This window comes from Macrosteles quadrilineatus, unplaced genomic scaffold (genome assembly GCF_028750875.1).
Source record: "Macrosteles quadrilineatus isolate MER2022 unplaced genomic scaffold, UCM_ALF_1.0 Scaffold_5__1_contigs__length_97177068, whole genome shotgun sequence".
NCBI classification, from domain to species: Eukaryota; Metazoa; Arthropoda; class Insecta; order Hemiptera; family Cicadellidae; genus Macrosteles; species Macrosteles quadrilineatus.
In genome coordinates, this window is record NW_026542598.1 from 62,251,981 (window position 1) to 62,266,102 (window position 14,122).

At 33.1% G+C, this 14,122-nt stretch overlaps 1 protein-coding gene across 10 annotated transcripts in view; it reads right to left on the bottom strand.

Moving 5' to 3' along the window:
• The window catches only part of LOC128995177 (polypyrimidine tract-binding protein 2-like), a 533,132-nt gene that overhangs the window by 18,727 nt on the left and 500,283 nt on the right, over positions 1–14,122 (bottom strand). For all 10 annotated transcript variants that reach the window (XM_054420103.1, XM_054420106.1, XM_054420102.1 and 7 more), the window contains 2 exons: positions 2,482–2,533; positions 1,777–1,835 (listed from right to left, as the gene is read on the bottom strand). In XM_054420103.1, coding sequence (XP_054276078.1) covers positions 1,777–1,835; positions 2,482–2,533 — 111 coding nt within the window. The remainder of the gene's footprint in view (positions 1–1,776; positions 1,836–2,481; positions 2,534–14,122) is intronic.

The window sequence follows — 14,122 nt, forward strand, 5'->3', positions numbered from 1 at the left end:
ATTTTGTTACAGTTAAAATTTCATCTAATGAATTATGTACATTAGCAACATCTCTTCATTTTTGTGAATGATACAATTTTTCTTACTGTTAAAATTATCAAGGAAGATTATCAGGTAACTTGTTTTAAGACAACAATTGAGACAACTAATTATGACTTTATCAATAAATCTAATAATTAACAGCTATAAGAACTCTACTGGGAAATACAGAATAGAAAAGCTCGAAATATTAATAAGGATCTCGTACTTTGAAAGAGACACAATTGAAAACTGTGACGACAATGGGAACAGATGGAGAGGGGAGGGGATGGAAAGGAGAAATGTCTTATTTACATAGAGCCCGAGCAGAGAATCTTCAAGAGGATGCAAATCGTACAAATCCTGTACATAATACAGCAACCCACACAATACAAAGCGGCTGTGAATATAACTTGTAAACACGCCAGGTCAAGCACAGGAAAGGTAAAATTAACAACAAATTAATAAATGAGACAGTAAATGGTAGAGTAATGAGATATGTTTTCTAACAATATGCGACCTAAGCCTTCTTACATCTGCTGCGGGGTTATTATTTTTTCAAATTTTAATCATTTTACGGAGCCGAGTATGTAACGAGGTTCACGAAACCTTTCCCAAACACGGCTTTGAGATATAATCATAAAGAACGTGGCTATTGTTATTATTTAATGCACGGAAATTGTGAGGAAATGAAGGAGGGAGCAAAGGGAGGTAGCGTTCTATTTTTAATGTACTCTTAAAGCGAGATAAAATTAAGAGAAATGAAGACTCACTGGGCAATGTCTTCTTCATTACAGAAAGATATTTTACCTCTCGACTTAGCTTTGGTTGTGTTTATCTCAGAATGTAAATTGTTTTCGTATTTCATTTTAAATTTGCAAATAATTGTAAATGGAAATGGAGGTAAAATTTCTTTCATGAGTTGCAATATTTGTCTTCAAAATATAACTCTTCAGCTTGTAGGGGTTTTTTGAGTAACCAAACAATTGTTTAAATAATAACAGGTTAAAATTTCTTTATTAATCTTTTTAATTTTTCAAAAAGCTATTGAGTCTGAATTATGTCAAGTTACTAAAATACACCTACACATTTTAAGCTCTTGTTGATAAATTAAATCTAATAAATAAGATTTATGAATACAATTATGGAAAAGATTTTTACCCTTACAGGAGAAGATCTGGGGAACATGTAATCACTTTATTTGGAACAATTAGTGTGTTATTGTTTTAAGTTTGTTACACAGTTTCATTGTTTCCAATGAAAAAGGTTATTAAATTCAAAACAACACCACAAACTACCCTAAAACTTATACTCAATTTAAACTAAAATTTATCAACACCATTATTAAAATTCAAAATTAACCCTGACTGGGAAGAGAGAATTAATCTGAAGTAAAATATAAAGATAAAGACAAATTTACAGACGAATGAGCAATATGATTGAATGTACTACTTCAAAAGTTCCCAGTGATCATTCCGTACATTCTCCAAATAAAATATAGCCCTCTATCGCAGCCCGAGCATCTGAATCCTTATTTCCTCCCCTCCCTATTTCGGTTATCATTCATCTCTTATAAAGAAAGCTTCCGAAACAAACCTCAAGCTTTTCAGATTCAATTCTTTTATGAAGTATCGATTTATGGATGTAAATTTAACAGAAAAACAATTAGAGGGATGATGAATTGTTGGAGCCGCTGCAAGGATTATGGGATATTGGAGATTACTTTGGTTCGGAACAGTTACAGTTGACGTAACTTACCAGTTTAGCTGACTGAGCTGTGACAACATCTGGGTACTGGATAAGCACTTGGAACGAATCTGTAACACAAGTAATGTTTACAGTGCAATAAAACTAACTGTAGTGGCACAAAAATAAAATGTACCTACTGAACCTGCAGTACTAAAAACAGGATACAACACTAACATGGTCTTCAGGTCTAACATCTTGGTCTAACTGACGATGAACATCCTAGGAGTAGGAAAGAGCAATTGTACTGCTATCATTGAATGAAATTACTGTGATTTTGGTTTCTTCTACTCATCACAAGGTGTTAGTGATGTGAAGGAAGTATATGGATATTGTTTTTAAAGTGATACAGTTAATTTATTGTTGTGCTAATTCTAGGTTGGGGTGCTAACTTTTACACAGATATTCTTGACTATTTTGTAATACATAGAAAATACATTGTTAATATGAACCCAGAGGAGAAAATAAATAGTTTTATTTTGAGTTTCAAAAATTTTGAATTCTGAAAAAACTATTAAAATGACAAATTAAAAAATACTTTGAATGGAATTATATTGTTTAACAAACTTAGTGGCAGTAATTAGCTTACAATAAACTCAAATCAAAACTGATTCAATTTTAAATCACATTCTCTTCCACATAAACACCTTAGATTAATATTGAAAATCAACTAGGCTATAACAAATATTTAATGAAACCAACCAAAATTATACTTACTGTTTTTGGTGAAGGTTACGATTTTCAAAACTTTTCCAAACCGAGAGAAAATCTGGAACAAACAGTTGCATTAAAAATCGTGAATACTACCTACTAAATGATTTACTTTACGTGTTGGTGCTGCTCATACATAAAAGGCCCACATACATATTACCTTAAATTAAAATGATTACTTATTTTATTCTATACCTATTTTTTCTTTACCATAAGGAGGAAAAAGTAAAACTTGTGAACATTCAAACATTTTATAAACTTTGAGTAACTAAATTTTAATAACAGCAAGATGTTCAAAGTTAATGAACACCTGTTGTCCTTAACAGATTAATTAGCTTAAACAAAGTTTGGCGCTTGAAAAATATCAGAAAGTAAACTGTTACTCGGTAAAAAGTGAAAAGAGCACTTATTGAAATTAAGTTTTACTCAGGATTAATCTGAACAAAGTGAACATGAAAGAAGGGGTGAGAATAAAGGGGAAGGGGAAAGTTAGGTAAACAGGCTACAAACTTTCTGAGGCAACATGTTGTACATTTGCTGGTTATGTTCTCTATTCACATCGTGTAGGCTAATTACTCATTTTATTAGGGAGCAATTCATATGTTAATTTAATTATTTCAACAGAGTAATTTACATGAGAAATTACAGCCAATTCGGTCAGAAGTGTAGGTGTAAAACGGTTTTGCAGTAAATTAGTTCAACTCTAGGACATAAATTCGTACCACATTTTCACTACTGTGGTAGGTTTATGTTGTAGGTGTTTATACTGTATTGCTGATTAAATCTAGTAGAGCAAATTGGTTTTGAGCAGAAGGGTAATACGTATAGTTTAATTAAGATTGTGTGTGAATGTAAACCAATATAATTTTTACGTTTAATATGTACTTGAGAATATTATTGGGAACATATTTTAGAGCATGAGATATATCAATATGAATTAAACTGCTAATTTACAGTATTCAATACTTGTCAATTGCAGATATATGTCATAACGAGGGATGTGGCTTCCTCAAACAGGCTACAATTTATGAAAAAAATTGCCTTTTTAAGACTCACTACAAACGGTTTGGTCTTTTGTTTGAAAACTGACTGTAGTTTAAAATAAAATGAAGGTAATTTATAGCTGTTAAACTGCAATGTTTAAAATCGATGAAAGCAAATTGGGCAGCAGGTTTGGACCTTTCCTTTTTCATAATTATTGTTCTTCCATTTGCTAGATCATAAGCATTAAAATGACACCAATAATAAAAATCTTAAAATGGACAGACGAAAAAAGGATATTAGGTACAGAGAAATCTGTTATTGTATAAAGTGAACTATTCATAAGACATACTTTCACAATGGAGATGGACCCTAAACAATAATGCAACTATAGTGTATTTTTGTTAAGAAATTAATTCTTACATAAATTAATCAACTTATAACAATGCAAAATATACAACTAAACTCAATAAAATTTGTGACGAAATCCGTGATAGGCAGACAATTTTTTATGAACTTAACAGAAACGCTATAACTCAAAACGTGCCAATTAAGACAATACAAAATACGTAAACAGTTTTAGGGAAAGTAAAGCAAGCAAAGGTCGAAAGAAAACACTCGAGACAGTGGAATCCGTTGTTTTAGGGTCACAACAGGGATAAACCCACACTCTGAGGGGATGAAGAACGTTTTAGGAGGAAATTTCCCCCGAGGTTTAAGAAATAAGATGACTGGCCTGGTCACCGTATTGACAGATTTATAAGGTAAGCGGTTGAATCGAATCACCCATTGACTAATCATATGTCCTTTCAAAACATATTGACTAGAGACTTATGGCACAGTTCAATGTGCTTTGGTGGGTGGTTTGAGTAGCTAACACCTTTGGTATTGACATAGACTAACCAACACAAGTAGACTTCTCATCCCATTGTAAATTTTGAAGCTCGTTTTTCATTTCTAATTCATGTACGCCACACTGGGCGCTAGTGTCGACGAAATTTTGTTTCTATTATTTTAGGGTTAATTTCTTGATTTGTGCTTTACTGTTTGGTTAAATAACTAGGGGACAATTTATTGTTTATGATTAGATCGTATTATTTGGTTAAACGAGGTTTTAAATGACTGTATTAACGGGAAACAAATTGTAAACAAAACACGACCTCTACATAAACCGTACAGAACTAACAATAAAATTGTCTTCAGCTGTTGCATAAGAATGAGAAATCTACTTGGGGGAGTATGTTTTTATCTATGGTATTGATTTGTAAGTTTGTTGTGGGAGTTTTGCTCAATTCACCAGGTTTAGGCATACTCATTGCTTTGTACTTGGTGAAGATTTATTGTGACAAATAACAGTGACATGTTAGACTATTACAAAAGGAAAATATATTTCGAACACTGTACCTGAACAAGTTTGGACTCCTATGAAACCTTCAATTTACCTCTCTACCTAACCGAGTAATTCAAAGAATAACCTATTATATTGATAAATTTGAGAATGCCTGTCACTCTGAAAATGTATAAATTAGTCGTGTGTCTAAAATTTAAAATTTGAGAATTTAAATAGTTGTTTTCTTGAGCAAGCAATTAAATATTATCACATACCTTTTATGTGATATAATACAGTAAATTGCTTAATCGACCAGGTAAGTAAATCCATGTTCAATACATTTATCGTGTACCTGTCTCCCCCCCCCTCTCACCACTCAGCACTCCTTGTTCATTACACTAATTAATCCCACCATTTTGAACACTTTATCGATCGGATTCAAAATGTTTAATGACTTGGGTCAATCGACATTGTGTATTTGCCGAACAATATTAATGTAGGACTTGATTGCTTTGCATTAAAATTAAAAGTAAACAGTTTGAGTGAATTTGATTGAAAGTGGACGATCGATGGATCAACCTGTGCGAGTTCACCTGTATCAACATTTAACGTGCCAGTGTGATTCATTTTTTCCTCGTCTATAGTTTTTAGGAAAACAAGACAAAGGTAGTTTTTAAAGGAATTACATTATTACAGTTGTCAGGAAATTCCTTTTTAGTAAAAAAATCTAGAGATTGTCTTGAACAATGTGTAGTGAATGATAATTTCTGATAAAATTAGATTTGAACAGGGTTTTGATGTTCCTTACAAATATTATAAAAAATTCACAAGTGTTGGTGTAGATTAAAATACATTAAAACATCCTTATTCTACTTTGTATTACGTAATGCATTACATCTGAACCTGTTTCCAAAATAAAGCACGTGTTTATTCAAGTGTAGGCCTGTTTTACAATGGTAGGTATGAGTATTTCAATGAGGTGTTAGGCAAAATTCTTTAAAAAGATCCCTAATTAAAGAATCTCCTTCAAATCTATGAAACTTAATCATAAAATGTTTTTATAAATAATTGATAGGTGAAAGATATATTCAAAAAATAAATATTGGAATAAAAAGGCATCAAAAGACTTTGTAATAGTTAATTATATTATTTCAAAAAATTGTTGAAGTTATTATTTGAACTACTATGAACATTATTGTTTATTGAAAATCTTCCTACTCGGTCCACAAACGAACGTACCAGAAAAATAGCTTTACTCCCATTGTAGATAACAAAAGACAACGGCTTGACAATTCAAATAAGAACCGGAATTTTACAAAACAGCAGAAATACTTTTTACGAGGCCACAAGAGGAAGCGAGTAATCCTTTTACCTTCTTCGCTTCGCAGCTTGTCATCTTTTACAAACTTTTTATTTGCTTTTCATTCCCTTTGGCAAGGTAAATATCTGACTCATGTGATTGGCCGTAGGGACGCTCTGCTCTCAGTCAAGACGCTTTAGCTTCCTCAAGATTATTCAATACCAGCTCCAAACAGACTGTATTGAAATCAATCAAGTACATCATAATATCCTGAATCAGTGAGGACAAAACATGATGATTTGTGAAAAAAAATAATTAAAAACAGGGTTAACGATTTTTTTATAAGTAGGTGTAAGGAATCAGTTCGATTTGAGACTTGTGTTAGAAATGGTAAAAAATGATTGAACGGTATGCATTATTATAACAAACTGGACTGTACGGTGGTAAACGTTAGAACGATTTTGTCAGGGATAGCCTATTAATATGGCCAACATTGCAAGCACGACTTTATTATGTTTTAAATAGAGTCCTAGTTCCCTAGCATATTTGAAGCTCATAATAAGTAAGTATAAAAAAATTGAAGGATTTGATATTATTTTTATTACTGAAATACAGACACATACGTAGGTGCGTATTTTATGCTGAATATAAACAAGGTGAGCGTTGAATTGAGCTAGATGATCCATGTCAATGTTGTCACTGACTAGGAGGATCAACTGTTTCGTTAGCCAGGATCATTTATTAGCCCAATAATCAGGAACAACTAGGTCCAGTTTCAAAACATTAAAAAACTACTGACTTTTCTCAGAATCGAACCGGCAATCTTGATTGTTAGATGAGTACTATAATAGCTACTCAGCTATCTAGCCAGTAAAGGATGTGACTAATACACTATATTTGAAAAGTATAAAAAATGCACATATACCCATAAAAAATTCTTTTTAACTTTCTGTAAACTTGAAAAATGTCATATCTTAGCTTGTAGAACCATAATTAGGGTTATATCAAAAGAAATTAAACCAGAAAAAACTTTCCCCGATTATAGAAATCCTCTAAAAACAGAATACCTCCAAAGAGTAAATTTACAAACCCCAGATGAACAAGGGAGATTAATCTCTGGGCCAATGTTGTGATCAAATTTCCCTCTTAATCCCCCGTCCCTGATGAGCGCCAGCCAAAAGGTAATGGATTGTGTTGAGTGAAGACTTACAAACAAACTCCGACTCAACAATTCATCTCGTCTAATTTAGCGACAAGTGACGTTTAAATGTTATCAAATGTGACTACGCCGAGTGAACATCCTTGTATTGTATTGTGTCTGTCTATCTCCTACACACACTTTCTATACAACAGGATAACAGGATACTGCTAAATAGGGAATTATCCAGTTATCAGGGAAGTGAACCTGTGTGAGTTTGGGGAGTGAAAGTTGTGTTGATGTTGTAAGGAACTAACACTGGAGGCGAGTTTATAAAATTATTATAAAATTGACAGATGTATATATTGATGTTTGTAGTAAACTTTGTAGTTATTGGCAAGGTTTACATTTTAATGAGCTCAATGGGAACAATATTTTTTCGTCAAATTAATTGCCTTATGAAAACTTGTACAGCCCCCATCAAGTAATTGTTTATCACAAACTGCAAAGTAAATACAAACTAATTTTACACAGGGAATTCAAACTTATGTCCTCCTAATTGTTTAAGTTTCTAAAACGGACTGCAAAACACTTACAAAATAATTATTTTAGCATTTAATAATCGAAAATACTATTTGCTGTTAACAATTCCATAAAAATACAACTAGATTAAAACCGTTGAGAAATCCACAAAGTGTTGGTAACAAATGCATAATATTGAACATTTTCTAGAAAAGGCTTCACAAAGATGCAAAAACTTACTATCCCTCACATCATGTGTATTTTTATAATCAATAAAACCACAAATTATAAAAATCGCAGAGAAACACCAAGCTATTTCAGACGAAAGTATACCTTTCAGTACTCAAGGTAGTTGAGAAGGTTGTATCGTCGCAGATTTAGTTCAGCGTAACCAATAAATGGCAAAACGTAATGGTAGCAGAGCGTGGTTGTGCCTAAGGTAGATGAAGGGGATGGGGGAAGCTTTTAATGGCTACCCGACCTCAGTCTTAGCGGACCACAGGGGAGGTTTTAAGCTAAAGGAAAATAAATCTCCTGTTTTGATGGAGAAAATATTAAGAAAAGTGTTCCCCAGAGGCGTGTAAAGGCCGCGAACTCCTTTTAATTGTTTAACCACTCGCTGTTGCGTATTCATGACTGGATGAAAAATAACAAAAGTTACGACAAAGACAAATTAAAGAAGGGGTTAAGGTGTTAATGGCGACTGAATTAACATGGAGTTCTGCGATTTTACAGGTGATTCCAGCAATGGGAACAGTTATGGTAATGTTATAGCTTTGTGTAAAATATTGCCGGGGTGAAATATTTATTCGACCTTGTGAGAGGGAAGTTTATTGTGAAGAGATAACACTTTCAGACTATTTTTTGTAGCGGAAACGATTAGTATTAACCTCGAATCACTAATTCGAATGAACATTGTGTTTGTTTTGAATCTATGAATAGGCCTAATAAAACAGGGCTAACAACAAATATAGGATGACTTGAGGAAATTCTTATATCCCTTGGAAAAAATGTAAGGAAACAATCATGATGGGTGAAGCATTAGTCTAAGGTAAAAGTGATTTCCGCAGAAAAAATTAAATACAGCAAAAAGTAAAGTATTTCAATTCAGTTTTCTCACAACATTCGCACTATTAGAAGTCCATAAATGAAATAGGTGATCGAGCTAATCTTTTTTTACAGTAAATTAATTTAACGATTACATGGTTTCTTCTTCACATCACTCAGTGAAATAAACATTGACAAATAACGTTTAAAAAACTATTACTACCACGGTATTTTAGCACTAAAATTATACACACATGAATGCAGTGAAAATTTTTAAACTAAAAAAGTATTGTTTTGTAGTATAATTGTTGGATATAAAATTATAGGTCTATTAATTGTTCACCTATTTTATCAACAGTTGATATACACAACAATCAATTATTTTTCAATCAGAACATCGAAGAAATATAAAATACGAAACCATCCAATCCAAATCAATGTCCTTAAACATTTCGAAAACAACTCTACATCATTCCACCGTTGACGTATCAATATGCGACTTTATTTAGCCCACCTCCCTCAAACTCCCCTTGCATATTTTGCCTCTTGTTAAAACACTCAGCTCCTCTAAGAGAACGCAGGATTTCAATGGGGGAAAGAAACAAAGCGTATGATATTGACGATTCCCAAGCGACCGAGTGTCAAGATAGAGATATATTGTCACCTGCCCTCTACTCTCTACCCCTTCCACCCCCCACTACCCTTCTGTCCGACAGACTTACGAGCACGTTGCTGTTTATGCCCCATCCAGGGCCTATATTTATCCATACGCCACTAAATGACTGGTGCTCCATATTTTCATACGGATTATTTGTGGCTCCCCAACCGGTCGTCTATCAGTGTTCGCGATATGTTATTGAGTACATTTTACTTCTTTCTCCGATAAAATGATGATTTCTTTGGGCATTGATTGTTGCAAAATTGTAAATATGTTATCTATGTGCAAAGAAAATATAATAAAAAGGATGAGAGCTATGTAAATACTGTATTATCATCGAGACGGATATAAATATTACACAACCGTAGGCAACATTGATTACGTATAATATTTTAAATAATTTTCCTATATTTATTTTTGGAATTTTATGATTTATTTTTTTCAATTGGAGAAAGAACTACGGTTATCCTTCCTCACCTTAAAAGATTCCAGTTTGACAACAATCAAGTTATCTCAAAAGACCCAAAACTATGAGGCTAGGATAATTTTACGTATTACGTGAATACACAATGTTTTGTGTCTATCTCTATGCCAATGACATTTTTAGTTAGGGAACAATAACCCTTGTCTTGTTACTTAAGTTGACCTTTTGTTAGGAAGCATGATTTATTGGCAATCTAATGACACACATTTATTTTCCTACTGCGAGTTTAATTAGCCTATTATAATTAATTTTCATTAGCCAACACTTATACAAGGGTAGGTCGGGGCAAGGCGAGGCACCGAGTGTCTGAAAAGTTGGACTCATGGTAGGCTGGGGACCGTTTGGAGTAATGAGATAAAGTCACAGTAGCTGAGAACTCCTTATTGCTCCGAGTCCCGCAGTTTGGTGTTGTACCGACTGTATTATCTACAATCAAGTAGAATAATGTATTCACATACGAAAACGTCATTTGTGATTTATTTGTAGCTGGTCTTACACTGACTATGGGTATCTCTATGGAATGAGAATGTGAAAAAATAACGTGGTTCTTTCTTTATAGCTACTGAAAGTAAATAAAAGAAACGTCTTATAACACTTAAAACACATATTTACGCTTATACTGTTACTCACAAGACGGTAAATATACAAAAAAGATGGTAAGTGGTGATAGATTTCGATTGGACACTATAAACATCATCAGACCCAATAGGCTAATGACTTATTGTCATTATATTGATTATTATATCGATATTGACTTATCGTCATTCGCCTATTGGGTCTGATGATAATTGATCGACAATTTATTGACAGTAAAAGTTTAAGCGTAAATATGTGTTTTAAATATATTATTTACGTAGATATTAGTAAAGCTAATGTACCAACCTTTGTTTTTTTTTCATGTAATTGATTTTGGAAATGCATTTTTTTATGTACCCCTTGAGGGAAAAATCAATAAATGATGATGATGATGTTTTAAGTGTTATAAGACGTTTCTTTTGTTTACTTTCCGTAAATTTAATAACACGTACAATGCTGATCAAGAAGTTATGTATATCTAGTGTAGAGGACAGTTTTTTACATCACTATTGATAATAGAAGAAAACTAAACCATGAAACTTAGTTTCAAAAAAACTGTTCTAAGTGATATTTCAACAATATCTGTACATTTTATAGCATTATCAAATTTATGTAAAGAAATCAACCGCATATAAATAAGTTTTGATCATTGTAGTTTTTTTTGTAAGAATAGAGTGCGATCGTTATATTTATTTATGAAAGGTTTACCTCATGTATTTGGATATCGACGGGGACCTTGGATGAACACCGAGAGAGTTAGAACAAAGACTTATATGCTGGACGAGTTGTTTGAATTGATTAATAGTACTCAAGATGACAGCTTTGTATTTACTACAAATTTATATTAACCATAATAAACTATTTATATGAAACATAATAAACGTGTTTTCAAAATGTATACTATTGTATTCGAGTTCTGTTCGCATCTTAACATATTTCTGCTTCCAACGTTTAGAGTCTTAATGGGTGAATTTATCTTCTAATGGCCTTGCAAGTTCCGATGACTACCTGATGATTCTATAATTGCCAGATACGACATTTATGAGCACACTCGTAGCTGACCTCGGTCTTCTATTTCTCCGTATCAGAGATGATATAAAAGTTAGCGATCCTCCCTAGACGGCCATTACGCTCTCTGTCACTTATAATCATTACTTGGTCTTTCTCACACACCTACTCATCCTCTATCCCTTCCTTTAGTTTGTAGGCAACAGTGACAAATATCTCATGGGTTGAAGATACAATATGTTTGATTTTCGTGTAAAGATACGGAGTTATGGACTTGCGTTTGAGTAAGCTTTTTTATGGAGGCAGGGAAACTTTAAATGTACCATATTCTAATTGTATTTACAACTTGAACCAACGCTGAACCATGAATTTTAAACAAAGATTTCTTAAGTAACGAATTGTCAATTAAAATCAATAACAACTGGTCACTTGTGAGAGAAAATAAAAGGATACACGATCTTAATTAAAATTACATTTTTTCCTACGATTGTTAGAGTTTTCAACTTCACATTCAAGTTTTACCCTAAAAAGCATGAATGAAAACGAGTTGTAACTTACTTCTTAACATTTTAAAATTACTCATTTTCTTTAAAATCTCATTTAAACACATGTTACATTTCCACCTCACAGCATTTAGCTCGCGGTAAACACAGTATAACTTGCATTGAGAGACGTTACAAGTGTACTTCTAAAGTAATTAGAACCCTTTAGGGGAGTGGAGTAGAAATAATAATGAGGAGACTGGAATGCCTCGTATGGGGGACGCTTGGTGTGTTGTGTGTAGTGGTGTGAGAGTGTAAGAGTTCTGTAAGTGTGTAGTGGTGTGAGAGTGTAAGAGTTCTACAAGTGTGTAGTGGTGTGAGAGTGTAAGAGTTCTGTAAGAACGAACCCGTTCAATATAATCCTTGAACCATACATACACATGTTACACATTCAAAATGTTGATGTAGTAGAAGTATCCATAAATAAATATCGTGCATCGATTGGAAGATTACACGGTTAAACATTTTTTAATCGCAGTTATTCACTTTATTCTGAATTCACTCAAGGTTACAGGTTGTACAATTTTGTTTTAGTGATAGTATGGAAAAAACGAATAAATGTATATCGTCACTATGAAGTTGAATGAAAAACAAGGTATTTGGGCACAACATTGGCCTGAGCTATTTGAACTATTTAAAATTCATAGATTTGAAACATGAAAATATTATTACACGATTTAAATAAAAACTACTATGTTTTCACACAGTAAAAACATTATGTTTTTCCCCTTTTAAAATGGTTTATTTTAAAAGGGGAAAACATAAATTTTATTATTAACTAAATAACATAACTAATGAGTGTACATAATTAAAGGTGATTTCAGCGATGGGAACAGTTAAAATGGTTATGTTATAGCTTTGAGTAAAATATTTGGAACATATGGATTTTCAGGGTACAGGATATGTTTGGGGAACAGAGAACAATCGTTCCTACAAAATGTCAGGACGTGTACATGTAATTGATAAAATGGGGGATTGCTAAAAATAGCAGTTGAAAATCAAGTTATGTATATTCTAGAGAGGATTAACTTCCACATTATTAGTGAATAAATTTGATCTCATAAATTCCAACAACACATTGATAACACGAACCAATTACATAGTTTAAATTCCATCGTATAAAACGTAACTATCCAATCCACGTTGTAAAGTCGTATGAAATTTCAGACAATAAGTTCCACCATTAAACCCAATCACAATAAATCGAGTAATGAAACGGGCGGTAAACCATTTAATATTGAAACGGTTTTTACTGTTCATTTGGTCGTTAGGCAAGAATGTCTGTGAGGGACTGACTAACTTTATAAGGTGCTCACATAAACTCAAGATTAACAAAGTTCTCGGTTATGGCCGTGTAAATAATAAATGCGCCTTAACCAGCGCGCGGTTTCGATAAAAGCCAAACACCTGTTTTATCATTATCAGCTGGCTTTATGGCTGAGTTTCTTACAAGTTTAGTATTTCTCCAGCGTTCATGGCGCATGATGCCGAGTTAATGTTTAAAGCGACCCCCCTCCCCCCCTTACCTACCGTGATGTACTATTTACGTGGACCTCCCCGCCAACTGTTGGCTGTTCCCTTTATTGTCTTAACTTGTTGTTCTAGTTTTGCTGTGGAGTTTGAAATGGGAGAGATTTAGGTGATTGTTGAACATTTTTGAGCGTAGCTTACTTGAAATGTTAAAGGTTTTGGGGACCCCAACAGATTCGTACCACTGTTATGAATTTGGATCTCGGCTTGATGTTGTTAAACTGAAGGTACAGCCACCCATGATTTTAAATATCGGGTTTCTCAAATGAGAGTTAAACATCCATTTTCATGAAACATAAATGTTTAGTAATTACTGTACCACCTTGCAGATGAATTTAACATTACATATTGCCAACTCACATAACTAGGTCCGGGTTTTACCCGTCTGTAGCTTCGATCGATTATATACCTGACCCAGCTGTTCGTTTTCATTAGCTATAATGAAGTCTTGGTTTAAAGAAACAACTAATCTAAAAAAAATACATATATCATCTTATTTTATTTTACACTCCCACCACAATAATGCAATTT